A 24,992-nucleotide genomic window follows, 5' to 3' on the forward strand; every position below is an offset into this window, starting at 1 on the left:
TCTGGTCTATGATAGCTGATAGTCCTGATATGGGCTATCAGATCCTATATCCCAGAATGCATACCTGGGACCTCATCTCACAACCTGTCACTTTGACTCCCATTCTGATCAACCTTTTCTTATTCTAAGTGTTCCTTCCATTCCCTAGCTCCTTCCGTCCTCCATGTGGACTTGCTCTGCTCTCCCTCTCAGAGTTCCATTTCTAGCTTCTATCCCTTCTTTGGCCCTGGGACAGCACTGGTATCTGATACGGTGTGACTCCATGTTAGAGTTACTTCCTAAAAGCCCACCTGTCCAAGCCTGTCTTGACTCACTTGTTTCCCAGTTAACCAGAGGTTCCCTCTGCTTTTAAGTGCCCTTTTATTAAAAAAAAAAAAAAAAAAAAAAAAAAAAAGAAACAATGTATTCTGTCTGAGTCGTCTGTCTCTTTTCTCCCATGCTCAGGTTTTTGGACTTGGACTGCTGATACTGCCAAACCGTTTTGCTGCTTCAGATCCTTATGGTCCGTTCTCGTCAGCATACCATGGACCTGACTGCTTTTTCAAGCATCCTTTGCAAACCTTTACGCATTTCCCCTTTCCGACTCCTTTCAGCTCTCCCTTCTAAGTGGAAGAAACCAAGACATCAGTACATTCTCACCATAAAGGCTATGCAAATCTAATGAATCTAATCAAAGGACGTTCATGAAAAGCTGGTTTTTATGTGCTCTTTGAAGCCATGTCCCATGAATAGAAATCTTAATTAGATGACCAAATTTAAGATAGTGGATCTTGCAAGAAAGCCAAACATGCTTAATGCTTGATACTGTAAACTAAAAAAATCTGCATTTCACCTACCCAGGACACTGCCGCTCTATTTCATAAATATGTCAAAGTCTTCAAGAAAGAATTTTAGTATTAAACCTCAAATTGCTACAGCAGTGTGGAAATGTGTACAGTTCACTTTCATTTTCAATTCCTAATGAGATGATTGACGACAGTTAATACAGATGAGCACACTTGTGCAATTTGGGAAAATTTGAGTTGAGATGAATTAATAATTTACAGAAGCAAAGCAGCAGTAACATAACTGCAACAATTTAAACCTTAATCATTGATTTTCAGCATAACCTTTAAGATTGTACAAATATTTACTTTTTAGCTTTAGTGTTGTCCTGTTGAAAAGAATTAATCAAAAATTATATATATACACATATATATATATAATAAAAGTTAACTTCTTACTAGCTAATTTTATATTGCAGCAACAATTATAGTTGGTAAGGAAAAACATTATTTCTAAAACAATTTTGACAAATGAGACCCATGTGCTAAATATTGCTCTAGATTCCTTAAAAGTCTAAACCGATATTTTTAGTTTTCTTGATAGTTTACTAAATTAAATGATTCACAGACATAGAATTACTTTTGGATGGCAGGTAGGTCAAGAAGATTAAATGAGGTTGTTGGACAAAAATATGCAGTATAGCTCATCTCTTCAAGTTAGTGATGGACTGTGGACTTTACTTGTGATTGGAATGTGGTATGCACTAAAACCCGTTCTATACAGTTATACAGTCCTTTAGTATTGTAAATGATTTCCCTCTCCAGTCTTGCATAATTCCCTCAGCCTACCAAACTCCCTGACCGACCTGAGGGACTGCACACACTGTCTTCTTTGAATCTTCTTTCCTTCATTCCTTAACTAGTTATCATATCCTCTGCTTTAATGGTTCCCCTTTCTACCCCCTCACCTCTTTACCCTCCTACACTATTGTTTATTCCTCTGTCAAGACCAGTTAAGATATCCCAGGCCAGGGTATTTTATGTTTAAAAATCTAAAATCCATTTATCACACATAAAACACCTTCGTCCCAGGAAGGACCCAATAGCTTTTCTTTCAGTGACTACAAGGGGGAGGGGGATATATTTGAGTACCACATCATGTTCTATGACAGGATGTTAGCCCACTGTTTCATGTGCACCTATTTGAGAAAATGGAGAGCTAATTTTCTCACACTTGGTATTTCAGTCTAATCAGGAAGTCCTGAGTTTCAGTGAGAGATCCATAAACAATAAAATGGTAATTTCATGTTCCCAGCTCTGCCTGAGTTAATTGACATTGTGAGTGATTTGCTTGCCCATGCAACACTGAGTCCTTCTCTCCTTGTTAATGTCATTCTCTAAAGTACCACTAATTTTTTTATCGCTCTCGAAGGAAAGAAACTCTCCTCAAAAATAGTTGCACGTACTGAGTCTAGTGTTTCATCTTAATATATGATCACTAATAAAAATGTACAAAGCCTGTTTCAGAGACCCTGGGTGACTCTAAATGACTGACTCATCTCATTTAGGAACTCCGCCAGCCATCTGAATGCAGCATCAGAACACCGTCAGAAAGTTTTCTAGGGGGCTACAGAGGTGACTCAGTCAGCAAAATACGTGTAGCACAAGGATAAAGACGTGAGTTCAGATACATAGCACTCATAAAAAATGTGGGGCAGTGATGCACACCTGCAATCGTCAGAGCTACATAGGAAGAGAAACAACGGCTCTTTGAGCTCGCTGGCCGTTAGCGTAGCTGAATGGACGAACCCTAGGCTCAGGGATAGACCTTATCTTAAAAGCTAAGGTGGAAACCGATTGAAACAGACACCTGCCAACAACCTCCAACTTCCGAGTGCACATGAATCCCATACATATGTGTGCAGATGCACAAAGGTTTCTAATTTGGTCACACATAACAACTTTATATTTAAGATGATTCAATTGATGATGTGGAAGAATGACAATAAAGTGATCTTAGGTAACTGTGTGTGTGTGTGTGTGTGTGTGTGTGTGTGTGTGTGTACACAAAATCTAGAAATCTAACACATGCATGCTATGCAAGCACTAACCAGACTAGTAAGCAACATTTCCTTCACCTCAGGGTTAGTTAAGAAGAAAACTTAAAGGGGTTGAGGATTTAGCTCAGTCATAGAGCGCTTGCCTAGCAAGCTCAAGGCCCTGGGTTCGATCCTCAGCTCCGGGAAAAAAAAAGAAGAAGAAGGAGAAGAAGAAGAAGAAGAAGAAGAAGAAGAAGAAGAAGAAGAAGAAGAAGAAGAAGAAGAAGAAGAAGAAGAAGAAGAAGAAGAAGAAGAAGAAGAAGAAGAAGAAGAAGAAAACTTAAGTATGTTAAAATACATAAACTATCACACTTGATTTTCTAAAAAGAACAGCTACAACAAAAACTCTTGTAGTGGCAGTTTAAACTTCTAAAAGTATGTGTTAAATATAATTTTAAACATGAAAAAGAAATAGTGATTATAGAGCAGAATTATAACAATGCCAAAGGTTTGTAAATGAAAAAATAGAGGCATTAGAAATATTCTTCACCTAAAGTATGTGAAGTTTACTTTGAAGTACATTTTGCATAACTTTGATTAAATGAAAAGATAAATGAATACACATAGGAAAATATTTCAAATTAATGCCTATAAAATACAGCAAATCATTAACTATATGGAGCTTGGAAAAATAATTTGGGCTTGACACCTTAAGTTTCTATGAGTGGATAGTGCTCTTAAGTACATTTTATCATAATATGGCATGCATTCAAGTATATTAATAAGATTAAACAAGAATGTCCTAAGATTAATAAAGGGGCTTACAGTTGATCAAGGTACAGTGAGTAAGTACCTGTGACGTACTCAGCCCTAGGTGGGATAGCTACATGACCACACCCACAAAGCTCAGGAGGACTTCCGGGAATCACTGTCAACTGGACATGTCAGAGGCACAGCAGCTGTGGTTATATTTACAAGATCTGAACAAGATCAAACCAGTCAGCATTCCAAAATGAGTATGGAGGGACACCCAAGATCCCATCCATCGGCGATGAGCAATTGGTAGTTGAGAGCTACTAGTTGTTTTAATTCAGAAGTATGACCTCTAGGATGCTGCACATGTTCCAGAAGAATCCCAACATCTATGCGCATACAAGCAGCAATAATTGGACTCAACTGGACACAAAAGGCATAAAGACGGTAGAGTTGGGAGAGGGGCTTACTGGGCATGTCTGGGAGGAGCTGGACATGTGGGGATAAAGTATTTGTCTATGAAATTCTTAAACATTTTAACACAAAAAATGAAATAAAAAGATTTCTAATTTTTATTACTTCCTTCTATTATCTTAAAATTCACAAATTATTTATGACTGTCATTTGAAAGGTAGGTGGTGTACGTGAAGCAAATATATTTATGACACATACTTGTTACTTTATAGGAATTTACAACCTTTTGACAGCCAACAAGTTTTTATGTGACTAACACAATGTGTAGCCAACCATGTGGTCATGTAATATATTGTATGTTGTATACTCAATTAAGTGTCTTATTAGCCATCTGATTCCAAGATAGCAAATTCAATTAGAAAGATTTGCCTGAGACTCAAGCTTAAAGTGTGGGAAGGCAAGAAGTCAGTAATTTCGGGAGGAGATTATGAATCTATTCCTTTTATAAATGAAGTAGCTGATCAGAAGAAGCTTCTATGCCTCTACATATTAGCCAAAGGCTAATAGATTCATGAACAAAATTGTATACTAAGTGGGAAATTTCCCATTCTACTTGCATAGGGGTGAAAGTACTCCTGAGGCACACTGTCAGTGATAAATGCAAGAACATACTACATCTCATGCACAGTCAATTGTGTGCAGCCACCGGAACAGTATAGCACATTTAAAGCCATGGTCATCTGAGGACTACTCTCAGATTCCTGAAAGGCAGGCAAACTGAGAAATGACTTCAAATATTGGGAAGCCATGGAAGCAGGTCCATTTGTCTTCAAGGGGTTAAGAGAGGTCAGGGAGCAGAGGATTCAGTGGGACACACTACTTCATCTTAAAATGAAATATACTTATAGGCAGCCTTGTTCTATACACAGAAAGGGCTGCCTGAGGCGTCAAGGAATCGGTTTTGTGCCCAGGTGAAGCTCAAGCCTTTCCAACCGTAATAGGTGGTGATGCATAGGCTAGAAAAAAAATGGCCTGATTTCAAGGAAGAGAAGATGGTCAGCCGCAGAGGAAGGGGAGTGAGGTTCCTGAGTGGCAGACAAAGGAATTGCTCTTTTTATTGCTTCTTGTTTTCTCCCAAGTAGCCCATTCTGCACTCATAAGACCCTTTATCTTTAATAAAGAGTGTAAAGACAAAAGAGAAAAGAATGATCATATGTAAAAAAGGAAAGGATAGAGACAACAAACACGACAAACACAAGTTGACTTCAAACATCGAGAAAAGAGATATCAGAGGGATGGCCCTAATTTAAGCTGACCAAATTAAGGATGGGGTATGCAAATGTATGGAAATTGAAGAATGGGGAGTTTACCATGAGCTCAGCATCACAGAGAACTGCTTTCAAACCTCAGATGGATCCCAGGAAAGGGACAAAGACTAGAAAAGGGTTGTGGCTATTACTCTCAGACCAGCACTAAGAACCGTGTGTCCTTTAAAAATATGGGAGTTTAAAATATGCAATATAATGTCTGTGCTTCTCTCTATGTGTATACAATTGAATAATATTCCCAACATCTTGTTCCAAACTCGATGGTAAAGACAATGTCTTAGTTGTATCTGATATTCTCTATGATAATGGTTTGGCTATTAATGTTAGAACCACAATGTATAGTTTAAAATGTGTACTTCAAAACTGAACGGATAGATTCTTTTCAGCTCCCTGTCAAACTCTAAATGTGGCTTCCCTTTTGGCTAAAAGTAGATGATATTACAAAGAGAAAAAAATGTTATGGAGCCAACACTGATTTGGGGTTCAAATGTTATTTATTCATTCATTTAGTTTGTATTGGTGTGTGTGTGTCTGTGTGTGTGTGTGTGTGTGTGTGTGTGTGTGTGTGTGTTATGTGTGTCTGAAGAGGTGTGCTCAACCATGTGTGGAGGCCAGAGGTTTGTCTCTGATTTTTCTTCTATTGCTGTCTACCTTGGTTTTTGAGCCAGCGTTTATCAAGACACCTTGAGATTACTATATTAATTATGCTTCCTGGCATAAGTTAGATGCTCCTAGGATCTACCTATATCCAGGTGCAAAGCACTAGGGTTGTAGACACACACACACCACCACCACCACCACCACCACTGCCACCACCACCATGCCACATATTTTTACATGACTGTTTGGGATCAGAACGTGGGTCCTTGTGCATGTGCAGCCAGCAGTATGGTCATAGAACAATTTTGGAGTCAGCATTACATATCATAAGAAATAAAGGACATCATTAACACACACAGTCCATTTTCCTTTCCTAAATAACACTGCAAAACAGAGAGATCTTCCATGGATAGCCTTTACCCTTTCAGGAGATAAAAGGATAGGAGATGGATAAAAGGATAGGAGAAGCATCTGACTGAGGGAACTCACTTCTATGCTGTGTGTCTTAGGTTAGTTTCTGACTCTTTCTGAGCTGTGATGTTCTCATGTATAACCCCAATGTTGAGAAGAAGGCTAAATGAGTACATGTGTAGTACTTGCAAGAATGCTCAATGGGTCGTCAGTGTTCTAAACACATTAGCTGCCTGTGCAATCTGCTCATTAGAAGAATGAACTTGAACATGTTACTTTATCTCTTGGCCACTCATTAGAAAATTAAGAGACAAAGAAAGAGGATCCCTAAGTTCTTCTTTCATAACTGAAGAGGTCTAGCTATGAGGGTGCATGTTCTATGATTTGACACTGGATTTACAGACCTTCTCAAAAAAAACTGCAATGCCAGAAAGAGACGGATTGTGTCGTGTGAATAAAAGCATCTTCTAGAGCCTGATATCTGTATTCCAGACTATTCCCAGGAAAACAAGGGGACCCCAAGTAACCATGTGATGAGAAACCAGAAAAAAAGAGGAAACAGACATCCCTTTGTAAAAGACTAAGAGGAGTGTCACGTAGTTATGACTAAGACTCTTCATTCATTTTAGTAACTGAGCAAATACTGCTCAGGCACTTGGGAAGGAAGAGGTCATTGTCACCAACCCAAAGATGCTGTTTTGTCCTTTCAATGGAAAATGTCAAGGGTTCATTTGAAATTCCAAGATGAATCCCCAGGTGCAGCATCTCTCAGAGACTGCTTGGGCTCAGAGTCTGTGAGAGCGCGACGTCCTGCTTTGATGAGGTCTCTGGAAATACAAGATGCTTCTATGTACCCCGGCTAAGAGGGTGTTGAGTCCAAAATGGAGATTTCAACAAAGTCCAGTTTCTACTGTCACTGAGTGCATGAGAAGCCCACAGAGGTTTGGGCTGTACCTACACAAGTCTGACTTCTATTAATTAATTCGACAATATGCAGATATATATGCAATGCTTTGGCTTCAGTCCCCTACAATGTTTCAAGTATTGCCAAAATTGCTTTGGAATATAGGTGAGATTTTAGTCCCCGTTTCGGGTAGCTGCAACAACTAATTTAACCCCTTCCAGCCTTCATTTCAAAATAAGCTGTCCATGAAAGATCTTCACCACATATTTGTTCAGAGCAAGAAAATCTGACGAGAGAGGGGAAGCAGAGACTGGCTGAAGAGAAGGAACTTTTCATAGGCCTGCTTTCTATCACTCCATTTGCACTTGTTTTAGAACTCACCTGTGCCAAACACGATGTACATTCTCAGGAGATAAAGGAGCATCTCATAGGCTAGCAAACTATGAAAGTGACTGTCAGAGGTATCTGAAGTATATATGTTCAAGAAATCATGGTTTAAAGAAGAATCAGCCCCTTAGCTATGATGTCTGCAAATGACCTTTGCATGATGTGTGTGATACGCATGAGTACATGTAAGCTTACTGATGCTCGGCTTCCAGGGATAAGGATGATGTGTTGAAGGCTTTGGTCCCTGATGCTGCAGTGTGCGGAGCTGGGCTTTAGGAAAGGACTGGATCAGGGGTGCTCTGAGTTCACTGGAAAACTAATCCATTGATAAAGCAATACCTAAATGGCTTCTTGGAGGAGGGCTTTGTTATAAATGCAAACACTGTTTCTTTGCTGCCTGGCCAATGTGAGGTAAATTGCTTTGTCCCTTCATGTACTTGGACTTTGACAAACTGCTTCCCTTACACAAGGCCCAGAAGCCAAGAATCTCCGGACTGAAACCATGAATCACACTGAACCCTTTCTTCCTTTTATGATAATCATCCTAAGTATGTTGTCACAGTGACAGAAAATTAAAACAGGTCTTATTATTTCAAGGAATCTGCCAAAGCCTCATTGTTATCTGTATGTTAATTAAAGGGTGATTTAATTAACAATGAGAACAGAAATAAAAGGATTTTCTATATTGATGAAAAAGACTGATGTTTAATTATCATGATAAATTACTAAAAATGTCTATATATATCTGAAAGAAAAAAATTTCAAGTGATGTGAATGGAATTATATTCCAATACCTGAATGACAAAGGATTAAGATGGGGGTGTGGTCTATAGCCTATTCCATGATAGTTGAATTTTGATTGATACAGAAGAACCCAAATATTATTGGTTTTCACTATGTCAGCCCAATGACACAAATCCTACCTTGACTGTGCTGACCCTTCAAACGGCTTTTCATTATTCTAAAACATCTCTGTGGACAAAGAGCCGAGGCTTCATGAAACTTAAAAGGCATTTGGTCACTTCTGCCTGCGGCAATGGAACGCTATTAAATAACAAGGCTCAGCAGAATTCGGCCCAATATTTGAATTAATATTCATCATAACGTCATCGCGCAACCTCAATGAGTGCCCTGATAGCTTATTTATCAAAAAAAAAAAATCTAGACATCCAGCAAAACAAAACTGAATGAAGTAAACTTACAAGATTCTGACTCAGAAAATCTCAAGTCTAATGATGGAAATATGAATAATAATGCATTAAAATTCACAGTACGAAATTATTTGAATGCCATAATTCATATCCAACTTGTAGAATCCAAGAGATCCAAGCCAGGTGATTACTGCTTGGATTACAAAGAATGCTCTGGGAAGCTGGTTTGGAGCTGGAAAAAAGCATGAGAGAAGTGTGACGAGGGAGATAAAACTGGATTTATACAGACTAACAAATGTATTCAATGTCAAACACATTTTCACACACACTCACACTCACAGATGCACACATGTTCTCTCTGTATGAAATATGTACACAAAATTTTCATAAATTTTAATGTACATGTATTGAAAAAAATCTAAAATTTCTGTTTTTAATCCCTTCAAAAATGGTAATTTTGCTGACAGGGATTCTCAAACTACATCTGTCATAATAAGACTAAAAAAGTAACCAGGCTGTTGAGTGAAGACTGGCATTTCTCAGAAATAGTTCAAATAGTACTGATATAATTCCATTTTACATATTTTAAAAGATCATTCATCCAAATAACGTTCCATGAGGCTTCCACGCCTGTTGAAAGGCTCTTCCCAACTCTGTGCAATGTCACCTGCTGTGACATCATGTAAGCGAGAACGGAGATCTCAGGAAACCAAGTCCTACCAACCAGTGTGATGACGTTAGGAATAAAGAGTTTATATCTTTGAACATCAATTTTAAACTCCCCTTTCCAAGGATTAGGTTTTTTTTTTTTTTTTTTTTTTTTGTTAACTGAGACTCGATTAACGGGCAAAAGAGTACATTGATATTAACTCATATGCTTTAACACTTCTGCGTGCTAGGAAGGCAGTTGTTTACACTGTGAATCAAACGAGTGGCCCACTCTATGGAGCTACCAGAGTCCTGGACTTGACGTAATAGGTTCAGATTTTCAACGTGTCATTTACCGACTGAAGCAAATTGCTAGAGCTCTCTTGAGGTGCGCGCACTATCTGAAAGAATGAATATGAGCAATAAATAACTCACTTCATTTATTCAGAAACGATTAAGCCGGTGTGATGTCATTTTACTCAGTGCTATCAATAAGACGAGCTGGCGTTTGTGGTGGAAAAACAGCTCCCGCCACCTGAACACTGAGCACAGCCATGGTTTTACTTCGTGTAAGAGATCATTGCTAAGTATTCTTACGTCTGTTTTATAGAGAAGAGAACTGAAGCTGAGAGGTAAATTTTACTCATAGGGTCTGAATTGTTGAAGAGTAGGAGTTGTTTCATTCTTTGCAGAAGTCTGGTTAATAGCACTGTGCTGACTGCATGGTAGCTGCCTTGCTATTATTGAGAAAGTCTACAGATTTCTGCTGGATGGGGTAAGCACTCCCCAAAACAATATCCACTTCTAATTACAGATATAACCAAGATGATTCGTAATAACAATCCTAAAAATACTTAATTGCTGAAGTATTTCAGAAAACAGCATGACACACTAAAGTAGCAATCTGAGTAATGAGTTAGACCCATTTAGATTGCCATCTCTGTCCCTGTGCCAGTCTTTGTATAGGAAAATCAGTGAAGAGAGTGCAAAAGTCCTACATGTTTTTCTGGATGAAGGACACATGCATAAGTCTGTCAAAATAGAGCTACAGATACAGACTGGGCGGCTACACAGCCTGTGTGACATGTTCTCACTGTCTCTTCCTTGCGTTTATGAAGTGACGTTGTCTACTTTCTCTCTTGTCCATTTGCTATTTGTCAAAGCTCCGAAAGGCACAGAGGAGTAGGCCCATGTGTTTCAGCTGTTGTAACTGTCTCAAAGAAACAACAGGGATGACTTGGGGATGAGAGGTAGCAGGAGGGGAGGGAGGGAGGAAAGAGAGGGAGCAGAAGGTAGAGAAAGAGAAGGAGGCAGGAGACATCTAGCTGAGTGTCTGCTTTCTGCCGCTATTTCCTTGTCGGTCTGAAAAGAAGTGGTGATGACTTGAAATAAGGAGGGACAAAGAGAAATTTCTAGAAATAGAAAGGGAAGGAAAGACAAAGAAAGGGGAAGGGGCATCTGTGTGAATGGATGTGAGTGCTTATTTCTAAGGCACAAAACCCACAGACCCTCCCTGCAAAAGTAGTTTATTTAGGGAATTTTAATAATATATCTTAAACTTTGCTTGTGTATATATACACATACGTTCAATTTCCGTGCATTCATGGCATTGCAAAACTCTAGCACTGAGGCTTCCTTATTTTAAGAAATAGGCTACACCACAGACTGCCAATCTAGAAGGAGACTGTGGATCTCCACAAATGTGGGTGCCTGCAGCCCCTGCTCGATGTGTGCACTGCAGAGATAACAGTGAGGCTTCAAACCAGAACAACAAAACGCTGACTCCCTGCTGCTACCACCCACCTCTCTGCAACACTTCCAAGCTGAACAGGAAACAAAGCAACTCCCTACATCACACATGGAGACCATTCTTCACGGCAGAGCACGCGGTTTACCATCGAACCAGGAAAACTAAAATCCAGGACAAAAGGTTTGAGAAAAATGTTGACTTTCTTGGAAGGAATCACTATGACTAAAAAAATCTTAACAGACGAGTCAGCGTGTCAGGAGTGATGGTTTTACCAGGAGAGGTAAATCCTTAGGCGTTGGAGAATGCCACAGTCATTGTAAGACTCTGAATTAGTCCACCTACCTTCCTTGCACACCAGTCACTTTCATAACTATACTATGGAAAATGAGCTGTATTAATGAATTTAAATAATCAAATTCTGATAATATTCCCTTACTGGACATCTTATAGCCATTGATAAAATGGCTGTAAGGATGGGTTGTATGTGACTGGAGAGGGCCCTGTCACTGTGGCACTGAACAAAGCAACACATGAGGTATAGAGGGCTGCTACCCAATACTTATGCATAATAACTGATTTTACATCCACAATAACCTTACAAGGCTAATTTTCCCATCACTTCCATCTTATCATGGAAGAAACACAGACATAGAGATACGCATGCTCAAGTTGCTACCACTGCAAAATGGCCGACTAGACTTCAACCCAAGCAGGAGAATTCAGAATCTGAACTTCTGCATGTAACAGCTCTCCAGGAGTTAAATGTGGTTTGGGGTTATTTGGCTCACTTTGGTTGGTTGGATGTTGTTGTTGTTGTTGTTGTTGTTGTTGTTGTTGTTGTTGTTGTTATTGTTTCTATTTCTCATTTTAATTCAGATAAGATCTCACTAGGTATCCTGGGCTAGCCTTCCACTCCCTATGTAGAACAGGCTGGCCTAGAACTCACAGAGATCTACCTGCCTTTTGGGGGTTCGCAGGCATAAGCCATTCTGCCCATCTGGAAATTGTGGTTTTTTTTTTTTTTTAAATCTCTGGTTTATGAAATAAGAAAATTTGATTTTAGCAGCTGGCTAATTAGTAGGAGAAGCCAGACTCATCTAACTCCTTCTCTGGGCTGCTTTTGCAGCACAGCACAGCACAGCACAGATGTGGTCTTTCAAGGCCAAGCTTTATAAAAGAAAGAATCTTGAGTAGAAAATTATTGTCTGTTATCTTCTGACTCCACTGCACTTGGAATGAAGCTGCGGGCATATCTCTCAAATCCCGAGTCTCAGGGGCTAGTGCTAAGCCTCCTAGAAATAGAGTTCTAAAACATTACCTGGATACATCCCAACCTTCAAACCAGCTCTGCCTGGTGGCCATGCTGGCTAATGCCTCACTGTTTGTTTCAACTCTTGGTTCTGAAATGGATAGTCTACGGTCATCTCTGTCACATCAACTACGGTGCACAGAAATCTAAAGATGGACAGACACATCTTGGTAGCCAGCAAGTCCAAATTTAGGAATCAAAGGCCATTCCAACCACCGGTTCTTTGAATGAGCAAAAAGCAAGGTCGCCTATTATGTATATATCCATATGTAGTTGAAAATCTGCTTTAAGAAATGCTATATGGGCTATTTAACATCATTTTCAAAACATCTATAAGTCATGTCATCTTTGTGAATGAAATCAAAGTTGTATTGCTTTTCTTGAAAGCACTACTGAAATAATATCACATGATCCAGCCATGGATGTTAAAATGATCTTTGGTACCTATTTTGGTAATAGAAAAACCCTAGATTTCCGTCTGTCTGTCCTGATGGGTTCTGAAATACCACCCTTCAGACTATGCCTAATCTGCTGCTGATAGACTAGGTGAAACTAATAACTGTGGCTTCAGCCTTTGTCTCCAACCATGTAACCCATTTCCCCTAACACGTGCCACTCTCATAAATAAGGTAGGCTGATAGTTGTTTGAAAAGGATGTTCTTTATTTTTCGAATTCATGGGTTTGCCCACAGAACTGTTCCTGAAAAGTTTTCATTCCTCTATTAATTTCAACCCCTCCCTCAGGACACATCCCAAAGGGCTGGGACTGTGGCTCCGTAGCCCAGTACCTTCCTGGTCCTCACACAAGTCTCCTGGTGTCTGAGCTGACAATGAAACGAACAGAGCATTTCTCAAGTGCAGCCATGTTCATGAAGTCTTCCTTCACACCTCCAAAAGGAACTGATCTGTCCTTCTCCGTGCCACCGGAGGTCTAAAGGTACATCTGTCTTTTGTCTGTGTATATAAATTGACTTCCTTTCCTTTTTTTAGTGTCAGGGGCTAAACTGTCAGTGTTTTGTTAGTTTTTGTTTTGTGGGTGCAGGGTCTTATTGTGTACCCGGGACTAATAACTCACTGTGTAGTTCAGATTAGCCTGACCTTGATAATCTTCCTGCCTCAGTCGATGAGTGCTCCTATTACAGGTATGCACCACCATGCCCATCCACACACATACATTTTCACAATTATCGTGATTGTTAGGTTTTTTTTTTTTTTTTGGTTCTTTTTTTTCGGAGCTGGGAACTGAACCCAGGGCCTTGCGCTTCCTAGGCAAGCGCTCAACCACTGAGCTAAATCCCCAACCCCTGTTAGTGTGTTTTTAATTTCTCAAATTGCACCATAAACTACTTAAATGAGTAACTCTAGCTTATGTCTGAAATTATCCTTAGAGTGGCTACTCTAACGGCCAAATATTTAGGAATTCAAGAAATGTTTCCCTGGTTTGTATTTTATTATAATAATGATGGGCTAAGAACATACCTATTTAGTCCCTGGGTTCAATCCTCAGCATCATAAAAATACAACATACATGTTAGTGACCTGTGAGAAAATGTCAATCATGGGCCATGAAGGGTATTTGTATATAAATGATTTAATGTGCAAAATTCTATGACTGGAAGAATTGAGAATGAATAGACAATTTGTTTAATTGTTCAAGGTTTCCAATCCTAAAGTTCAGCCAGGTACAGTCATTTGCCTGGAATCTCAAGACCAAGTATCACAAGTCCCAGGCTACGCACTGTACACAGAACGAGTCCACCTTACTGCTCATAAGTAAATAGGCAAATGAATAAATGTAATGCAATTGATAAGGCACAGGCCTTTAAATCTTTGGACAAATAAAAAGTAATCCACAGGTTGAAATATTGAAGAGACTAACTTTTTGAGATCACTTTCCACATTAGGAACACATATGAACATACAAACAAACAAGTAACGATGAACCATAACAGTCAAAGTACATTAAATGTCACACAAGGGAAAGGTTTGAAACACTTAATTGGAGTAATTATTCATGAGCAGATTGAATTTATGTATTATAACAGAAAACGTGTAAGCCTAGGAGTTTGATAGACTATAGACTAAGGTGAAAATAATTAGGGCATTGGGGCTACATTTAAACTTTGGTCCTTGAACTCAGCTCCTGCTTCCCAAATTTTCATGAGAGGGCCAGAGAGATGACTGTGTGCTTGAGAGCATGACCTGATCTTCAAGAGAACCTAGATTCAATTTGTAGCAGCTCATAACTGTTCATAACTCCAGTCCCAGGGATCCAATACTTTTTTCTTGTCTCTTTGGACACCAGGCATACATACAGGCAAAAGGCCCATATAAAGAAAATAATAAAATAAAAACAAGATGTTTTATCAAACATCTTGGTGGATCTCAGAGATGATGCAAACATTAGTGGACTCCCATGCTGGTGTGTGGTGAATACATTCAAGTATCCAAGAGTAAAGTCCTAACTCCCCTGTGGTCGGGTATTGATGGTGTTGCTGCTATTCTCCGAGAAGAGGGGATGTTATGCTTAAGGCCATGTTCTGGGAGAGAATGAAGAAACAGAACTGCCACTGCTGTTTTGACTTATCATGTAGTCACAGAATGTATTATTCCTAGGAATAGAAATGAAACAAAGTCCAGTCACCCAAAACTGGGCACTTAGATCCCTTTACATTGAGTCTTAAATCCATTCGTGTCTGAGATCTAATGGTCAAAAGAAGAGAGCTAAGTTGGAGCCTCTCTTTCACACATTTCTGTGTTTTCTGTCTCTGAATGCCAACCCAGCAGCCAGCTCTCATCTTTCAGGGATGTTATTTGGTAGTAGCAGGAACGTGACACTTGGCATATTGCTCTGGATATATGAACACCAGATAGATCTACCTGCCATTTGATGATGTTCCCAGTCACCCAATGTTTCCTCTACTGTAAGGAAAGATAAGATCTCTTGGAAGACTGTTACTTAAAAGCACATGACTACAACAGTTCAGCTCTACTCGGTGACTAGCTCCCTTCCCCCTCTTAGGTTCTCCCTAGGTCTCCTCTAACCGAGGAGTCACCAAACTCTTGGGCCAATGTACCCTCAATTCTAAACTGGCACCTGCCACCAAGGAAAATGGTCCAAGTGCTATCTCATTGAAGACACTGAATGGCCATTATGGAAGTAAAAGTCACAGACATTATTGATTGTGGTTGCAAATAAATCAATGACCCAGAAGCAATCGTCATTTTCCTTTAAAAAATAAGAAAAAATAAATAAATTCTCTGAGCTATTTAGTCTCCTAGAAAGCATTTGCCTGAAAGCTCAGAATCTGCAAAGTCAAAAAGTCCCCAGAAACTAGGCCAGCTTTGGCTCTGGCAACTTTTCAAACTGGGGGGGAGAAAACCGGAGCTGGAAACTGCATTGAGGGTTCCTGACACATTTTAGCAAACCCAGTGTCAAAAACAATAATAAAGTAAGGATTTCTAGACTAGGCAAGCATCTCACTGGAGCGGAGGTTGCAGTCATCTGTGTATGATAAACAGTTACTTTGAAACAAGCAAGAACTTGCTTTATTTGCACTATTCCAGTTTTGTGGTAAGAACTTTTCATTTTGAAATTTCTTATATCATGTCCCTGAAGAGGAGAGAAAAGACTTTTAAAAATGAACGCAGCAGATACACTCATTCACAATTAGGATTTCCAAGTTCAGCTATGGAAAATAAAAAGCTCAATTTCCCTTGCCTTCCCTTTCATTCTCTAACATCACTTCCTATTTCTTCTGTGGAGAGGGAGAAAGTGAGGGAAGAGGATGAAGCATCATGGGAAGGGAACCTCGGATATTTTGTCAATGTAAAGGAATCATAGTGAGGTTGGTCTCCAAAGAAACATCTCTCATCTGCTCCAAAAAAATCTTTGTATTGTGTTCATATATGTATACTGTGGTATAATTATTAGCTTAAAAGTTGCATCCCCTGTGTGCGACAGTATTCACTTACGTAGTCTCGTCATGTCTCTGTCTTTGTCTCTCTCTGTGTCTGTCTCTGTCTCTGTCTGTGTCTGTCTGCCTCTGTCTCTCTCTCTCTCTCTCTACACACACACACACACACACACACACACACACACACACACACACACACACACACACGGAACAGGAGAGACAGAGACAGAGAAAACTTTAAATTCAACCAGGAGGAGAGAAGGACAGAGCTAGAAGTCCGGAGGACTTTTAAATCTCAAGTGCTCTTGTGATGCAGGCTCCTCGCTCCTGCTTTTCAGCAAAGCCCTGTTGCTGAGGGCTCTTCATGCAGATGCCCAAAGACATTTTTAGATACTTGTGAGCAGATCTTCAGCTTAATGTCCCTGTCTCTTTTAACCGGAAGGGAGGGAAAAGAGGCAGCTAAAACAGGAGCGTGTGCCCCAGCCTCAACTGACAGGGGTCGCTTCCCCATCCCATCACCTACCTCCTCTATCCCACCCCAAGCTGCTACCAAAATCCAGGACTAGGACAGGACCAGTTAGACAAGCCCCCAGAATGGTTCAAGTCTATTTGTCTTAGAGGCTCACCCCCTTCCTATCTCTGCCGCCCACCCAACACCTTCTGCAGGTCTATTCCCTGTCTTCGAGCCACCCAGCCCTGCAGGCTCAGCAGAGGGTGCAGGGGTGGTTTGGAGAGAGACAGGGGTGCTTTCTTCTCACCCACCCCCATTCTCGCCAGAAGAATGTCCTTTGGGGGAAGAGGGCTGCCACCAAGTTGGAGGAACTTAGGTGGTGAAAGCTGGTGTTCCCTGGTCCTCCTGGCGGAGCCTCAACCTGAAGAAGGCAAACGAGGGTTAGCAGCCTGGGGCTTACCACGAGCACCGGGACGCCAGCGGCCAGCGAGTAGAGGAGCACCGGGGGCACCGCGCTGCTATCCTCTGGGCCCGGGTAGGGCTTGCGGTAGGCGCTGTCGTGGCAGAAGAATCCCTGCACGTTCACAGTGAACGTGTCGGTGTATTCGAAGTAGTAAGCCAGCATCACCGTCCCTGCCATGATCACCATCTGGAAATAAAGCATGCTGCTGATGAGCGCCGCGGGCAGCAGGGGCATGCACGCCTCCCGGCCAAGCCGAGCCAAGCGGGCGGCGGACGCGCCACAGGCCCCCTCCGGGCTCCGCCGAGGCACAGCCACCGGGGGCGCGGCAGCGGGGGCGGCGGCAGGCCGAGGTGGTGCGAGGCAGAGGCTGACAGCCGCCCAGGCAGAGGTGGAGGATGCGGCTGGGCTCCGGGATGCGCGGGCAGGATGCAGAGGAGGCGGCTACCCCCGGACGAGTCCCATCTGCCCTGCTCGCCCCCTGCCCGCTGCAAGCGCCGCCTGCCCGGCCGCGGGGTCGCGCGCAAGGGCGGGGAGTCCCCAGCCCCGGCACGAGAGCATCCGCGACACCGCGGCACTGGGGTCAAACCCTCGGGCCGGCCCGAGGCAAGCGGCGTCGGTGGCACCTCGTCCCCTCGGAGGGCGGGCGGATGCTGTGGAGCTGCAGCAGCTCCCCGGCGAGGGTAAAATTCCAAATCTGAAGGGGAGGGGAGGCAGCAGAGATGGAGCTTCTAGAAACTCCCTTTCGAGGCACCAGCTGGGCTGTTTCAGACCTCCCGCACAGCGCCTGGGAAGATGGTGCGGGGACACATCTTCAGAGCGCAAAGCCCACCGGAGCGCAAAGTGTCCGGGTGGCGCCGCCAAACTGCAGCCTCTGTCTACACTCACAGCACTACCCGGACTCTGTGACCCCCCCAGAGCTGGACAGCAGCCAGAGCAGTGTGGCTTCCAAGGCGATGGCAGAAATTATCTCAGAGGAGTTTAGATTCTGGGTGGCTTTGCCTCCCTTCCAGTTTCCCAAGGCTTTGTAAATAAACCAACAGATTCAAGGTTCCTAGCTTCAGAGACATCATCTTGGGCAAACCGGCTCTTTCCTGGTTGGTTCCACGTATAGCTTTTCTAATCTTCTCACTCTCCTCTGATTAGCTGCTTGGGAGATGAGGCATTGCAGATTCTTGGGACCCAGGGGTACCAGGCACCAGGGACAGGGAAAGAACTATGTGCTTCATCTTGCTAGTCAGAGAGTTCAGAGAATTGCAGGAATTCCACTGAGGTCAGGAGACCCACACAGACTCAATAGTACAAGCATACAAAATGTAATCTCACGTAGGTATCCACGCATGTGCGTGGATATGTAAGTAGCTTGGGAGCTATCTGTATGCAGAGTTCGTCCTGCAATGACTCGTGAGCTCTGCACACAAGCAGAATTTTCAAGTTACCCTGACCCTGCTCGCACCAACCAATCCACCAAGCAAGGGGAGAAAAAATAAAAAAACCTTAGGAGCTCTGCTCTTTTTGTTAGAATATGGAATTATTTACCAGATTTCTGGGGGTATTCATACATTTTAATAGGTTATAATGTGATGGCTTTTGGAGGTGGGCCTTCATCATCAAGAAAATACAACATAAGCCAAAAACAACAACAGTTTTAATTAGGCAAATCACTGAATTTGAGGGTGGGATGGTAACACTGAATTTCTTGAATATTAAATAGCTGTGAGATGGACCACCATGCAATCACACATATCATTCAACAACTAATTATGTCAGAGCATGCTTGATAGATCGCTCTTAGTGATATGTGTGGCAGGCAATTTTGGTCCGTGGTATGTGAGTGAACTGCCGTTGCGTGAAAATGTGGCCGCTCTGAAGATGCGGGATGTAAGACTTCATTCAGAAATTCATTCCAAGGCTGTCAAGAGGTATGAACTGCTCCTCTGCTTTCCTGATTTGGATACTCATTAACCTTATCAACTTGGTAGATTTTCTTTTTTGTAAGCATGCTCACTGTTAAAGGTCTGGCCTTTGAAACAGTTTATGGAAATGTGCATTCTGGTCAAAAAATTAAAAATATTTTGTGATCGCCCTAATGTGTACTGATTGCTTGTACTTCGAAGATAGCAAAGCCCTTGCTCTGTCTAACACTCTGTTGGCAGCGTGAAACATTGCAGGCATTGAGCAAATGCTTTTTTGGAAAAAAAATAGATAAATAAAGAAGGAAGGAAGGAAGGAAGGAAGGTGTTCACTGTCGTACCAAACACATAGAGTGGCTTTGCCTGTCTAATGGCTAACCTTTCAGAGGGGTGTGATTCCCGGTCTTTATGCCCATATCCTGCCATAGTCACAGAGACAGAGAGAGAATAGGGCAGCAGCTGTGGCCCTGCCTGGGCTGGGGGCGAGCTCTGCCAATGAACTGCACTAGACATCTCGGCAAGAAGCTAGGCTCCTTTGCTTCAGTTTCGTCTCTAGTTATTAGAGCTCTCCCCACTACTCAGCCCAAATCCAACGAGGTCAACCAAAGAGGTAAGTTCTCCACAGTCTGCTGCACCAACCATGCAATGGTGTTTAAGTTGTTCTTAATTTTTTTCTAAAAGTAAATATACTTAATGTACCTAGTGTAACTCAGGTTAATCCAAAATTTGTTACCAGTTATCTGGTGCTCTTTTCCTAGAGCTTTTGTAATGGACCTGGGTTTCTCTAGAAGCTTGTACTGTGCACAGTAAGATGATGTGTTTATTTTTTATCTGCTTCTTTAGAGTCTCTCCTTCTCAGAACTAAAGATATTTTCACATTCCAGTTTTTGGACACTCATGATTTGTCCATTTTACATGGAGAAAGAATGCTGTTGGTTGCTTCACAGTTAGCTAACCAGCTAAATGTTAAAATTCTAAGTTAGTACTGAGTCTTTCCTTACATCATAAGGGTGCCAAGATAGCTGTCACTTTCCGGGGATGTTTTAGCAGACTGGATATCCATAACCTCGTTCCAGGTCATGTGTGTTATCCATCCCTGAGCTCTGCTTCACCCTCCTACACCTGAGCTGCTCTGGGGATAAAGCAGACACATCTTCCTACCTCTGAGCAAATTCTGATAATAGTGAGAACATTTCAACGACCCTTTCCAAACAAGGTACTTATTTCAGCGTATTTTCCACCTTATTTCCTATTAAGTTGCTTTAGCAATCCTTTCCAAAAGTATGTTTTCTCAACTACAAAGAAGTTTTCGAAGTCCTGTCTTAATTTTTGTCTAGACTTGACTAGATTAAAAATAGCAATATTGATGTTTAATCTTTTGGAATCCGGACTTAATTTGTAATTTAATTTAATTCTTAATCACACCTTAATCTTGTCCTTGTGTCACAAACATATTGCAGTAATCAGCCTCTCCTTACAAAGTACTATTCTATCCTTCAAACTCCTTCATATAATCTCACCCAAGGAGACTGTGCATGCCTTAACAAGCAGCTCTTACTCTATACCACATTTTGTCACAATAAACTTCTAAGACAAACCTCAGGTAACTGTTGATCAGTTAAAGTGTCTTCAAGCTAATAGCACATGATCTGCTAGGAAACAGAAAGAACACAGCAGCATGGGAAAGACATGGCTCTTCCCCATGTGGTTCATGGTTATCCTTCTGCAGACTGAAGAAAGAAGTCCCAAAAGCAAAGATCTAAAAGCTCTAGGCTGATACCAAGTACAGGAACAAACAGAATAGCCATGGGCAGGCAAACACTGAATACTTCTGAATGACTTGGCAAATGGAAAGGGAATGAATGTATTCTCCCCTTTGAATGGGGAAAACCCAATGTGCTCCCGGGAAAAAATACAGAATATCTAATCTCTGTTCCTTAAGATTGTTAACAACTAACTTCTCTGTTGCTGAAATAATAATATGGAAAGGGTTAGAACCAAATTAGTCAAGAGATTTTATTTTTGAGGATCATGTGTAATTACAAATTTAATTTGCTGAAGAAGGGGGACTATGAAGGAGGAGAGGGCGAGATTGAGGATTGTGGGTATTCCAAAGAAGATATGAAAATACAGAATAATAAATGTTTATTTCCATATATCTCCAGTAACAAGCGAACCCAGATATTTTCCTGAGTTTTTGGCATCATGTGTAGAAAGAATACCACAAAAACAAACAGAAAACCCAGGAAAGAACTTCACCTTCCATACATAGCAGGGACGGTGGCCTGTGAAGAAGGCAGAGGTGCCACATGAGGCTAAGTAGGGAGCACTGTGAAAATAAAGTGCTCCCCCTTTAAACACCAAATCCAGGATTTACATTGCTTGAGAGAGTGATATTTAAGGTGACTCAGGGCTGAAAACCTAGATGGCTTCACACTAATGAAGATTCTTAAATATTAGCATATAAATTGATGGAAACTCCCCAGAGACTAGAGTGAAAATAGAGTAAGAAATGGAGCCTGGCATGGCTGCCCTTCCAAGAATGAATCAGATAAGTCAGACACCCTCACCCAACCAGTGGATAGAAGCCGGAGACCCCTGTGGTTGAATTAGAGAGAGGCTGGAAGAAGCTGAGGAAGGGGCGACCCCTTAAGAAGACCAGCCGTCTCAACTAACCGCTGAGGTCTCTCAGACACCGAGCCACCAACCAGGCAGCATACACCAGCTGGAAGAAGGCCCCAGACACATATACAGCAGACGACTGCCAGTCTGGCCTCAGTGAGAGAAAATGCACCTAACCTATGAGAGACTTGAGGCCCTAGGGAGTGGGGAGGCCTGGGGGATCAGGAGGGGAGGGGTTAGGGACATCCTTTTGGAGATAGGGGTTTGGTGAAAAATGAGATGAAGAGTTGTCCATGAAATATGGACATAAAAATGCTCTGTAGCATTCCTTCTCAGGCTGAACCGATACCCCTGGCATATATGTAGTAGACATGCAGCTCCACGTGCCCCCCCCACCAACAACTGGAGCAGGAGCTGTCCCTAAAGCTGAAGCCTGACTGTGAAACCCATTTGCCACCAGAACTGCCTTATTTGATTGACCTCAGTGGGAGCAGATGTGTCTTATCCTACAGAGACTTGATGTGCCAGTGTTGGGGAATAGCCAGGGGATTCCCTGTGGGGGCTGTAAGGGCCAGTATTTGGGATGTAAATAAAGAAACAAACAAATATTTCTTTTAAACAGACGTGCTCTATAAACCCAAAACATGACATCATGAAAGACACATTGGAAAGGTCTAAGTATTTGGCATTACACCCTTGACTTCTCATGATTGACATCACTGAAGACTGCATCCTCACAGAAGGAGGTCCAGTACTTGGCAGGGAGATAGCTGCTTTCTCCAGAGAAGATGCTAGAATGGTGATGGGCGTGTCTTCTTTAATGTTCCAGCTGCAGCTTGATCTTTATCTCGAAGGGCAGATGCTTCTGACTTGACAAGTAGTTGCTTCCAATTGAGGCCACCAACCTGTCTTTGAACTGCCTTACACTGTGACTGCATTATAATTATTAGATTTTTCTTCATTCCCAGTATCTCAAGTCTTTATTTTCAACATGGTTACCAAAAACAAACCATATACTTCTTTCCTGAAGCTATCTTTTCCCCTGACAGTGCATGTATGAAATTAATAGGTGTGTCCAAAAGAGACAAATAAAATATGACTGCCGGGAAAGAATAGAAATAGTTAATATGGCCCAAACTGACTCCTTCCGTGTGTAGATATTCAAATTCCTACATTGGCAAACGTTGACTGAGACATTCTGGTCATATTCACTGTGTATCCTTGAAAATGACTGAGCTTCTCCGAGTCCATTTGCTCTTGTGTAAAATTCAGCTTACAAATCGTAACTGCACAGATGTTGAAAGGCTTATATTTACAAAATGCTTCATAAATATTAACGCCTTGGGAAATTCTGAATTAGAAAACACACACAATCAGTTGTACAGACTGCCTCATCTAAGTCAGTTCTAGGTGATTTTCCATCTCTGATTTCAACTCACAATTACTCAGATTAATTCCAGATGCTCTGCTTCCCAGGCTTTAAGTGTTGGACTAGTTGCTCTATATTTTAAGTATTAAAATACACATTGTTATGTTAGGTATAAATCTATAGATCTATGATGCCAGGGGGACATTTCAAGGTATTCAGATTCCCTGAGAATAGCTTAAAACAGCTTGAAGAAAATGGACATAAGGATCTGACAATTTGAAGTGTCAACACTTTTGCCCAAGGATCAGGGATGTTGCCAATCTGTGTTGGTATCTTTTTTCTATAAAGTCATGAATACAAGGTCCTGCCTGTGTCATTTTAATGTCACAGTTTCTACAGCTTCCAAAATTGTTGATGATCTTGCCTCCTTCTTCACATAAATATAATGCAGAGCCAAGGTCATTCATGACAGTCAGAGGTTAGCACTACCGCCTTTATTCTTTACCACACCAGGTTAATCCAGCCTTGGTGACATCAGCAAAATCTTCATTGATCCATTTGGGGAAATGCCAGCCTAAAGCCCTTGATGAGCTGTCTGTGCTTCGTGTTCCTTGAGAAATACCTGAAAGTCATTGTGTGTGCTGTGATTAACGAGGACCACTCCAAACTGAATCACAATCCTTAAATACTTGGAGAAACAGGGGGTCTTTAGCAGTGAAATAAAAGATGTGGGTCAAATTGAGCTGGTGATATTTGCATGTCAATGCTCAAAAGTAAAGATGTGAATGCTAGCTGGCACTCCTTTGCTTGTCATTGTATGTGCTGGGAAAATGATTGACATAGAAGCAAAGCAGATGGTAGACATTCGAAATGATTCCTTCTTCCATCGCTGAACCATATCGACTACTAGCATTTATTGCAATTTGGAATTATCCTGACTAGTTTAAGCTCTGACTGGTTAATAACCAGACTCAGCACATTCTGGAGCCTCATAGAGGGTGAGTAGTTTTAAACTAACATTTTGCACACCATATTTCAGAAGACAGGCAAACTATGAGTGGCCCTGTCATATCAGTTCAGTAAGCCGGAGGGAATTGGTAGGATTAATGGTCCTTGGGGAGAACTAATTTCTGGCTTTCTGGGAAGTAGTCAGCAGTAGGTATTATCATGGTTTTTGAAAGAAAAAAAGAAAACCCAAGGTATTTGAAGACAACTCCCTCCAGTTGTTGGGTTTTGTTGTTTGTTAGTTTAATAACAAATTATGCAGCATTTTAATTTTTTTAATTTTCTCTTAGTACAAGTCCTAACAAAATCAGTCTCCCAAGCTGGCAAGATGGCTCAGTGCACAAAGTCACTTGTTCACAAATTTGATGTGAGTTCAATACCTGGAACGCACCTTAAAAAATGTGCTGACTGCAGTGCCACACCTTTGCAATCCCAGAATTCCTGCATCTAGATGGGAGGCAGTCCGGAGAACCCCCAGGAAGCCAGCCTGTTCAGGCAGCCTGGAATGCAATGTGGCAGAAACAAGAGACCCTGCCTCAAAAATGCAAAGAAAAGAGAAAAACAATCTGGACACATCCCTACTGCCACATGCATACAGTCTCCCACTCTCCCATAAACACACTGTACACGCACAGACACACACACATTACACACCGTATACATATAATATGCATGCATGTATACATACATACACCATGCATATATACATACCACATGCCACCACACACACACACACACACACACACACACACTACACATACATAACACACATATACACATACCACATGCTCCCCTGC

The 24,992-nt window shown here is 41.6% G+C and overlaps 1 protein-coding gene across 1 annotated transcript in view; it reads right to left on the reverse strand.

Annotated features, from left to right (window-relative positions):
- The window catches only part of Plppr5 (phospholipid phosphatase related 5), a 106,889-nt gene extending 88,546 nt beyond the window's left edge, over positions 1-18,343 (reverse strand). Inside the window, exon 1 of the mRNA XM_032897415.1 lies at positions 17,287-18,343. Within this exon, the coding sequence (XP_032753306.1) occupies positions 17,287-17,523 (237 nt within the window). The 5' untranslated portion in view covers positions 17,524-18,343. The remainder of the gene's footprint in view (positions 1-17,286) is intronic.
- Between the last annotated feature and the right edge of the window lie 6,649 nt (positions 18,344-24,992).

Source organism: Rattus rattus, chromosome 3 (assembly GCF_011064425.1).
Source record: "Rattus rattus isolate New Zealand chromosome 3, Rrattus_CSIRO_v1, whole genome shotgun sequence".
Classification (NCBI taxonomy): Eukaryota; Metazoa; Chordata; class Mammalia; order Rodentia; family Muridae; genus Rattus; species Rattus rattus.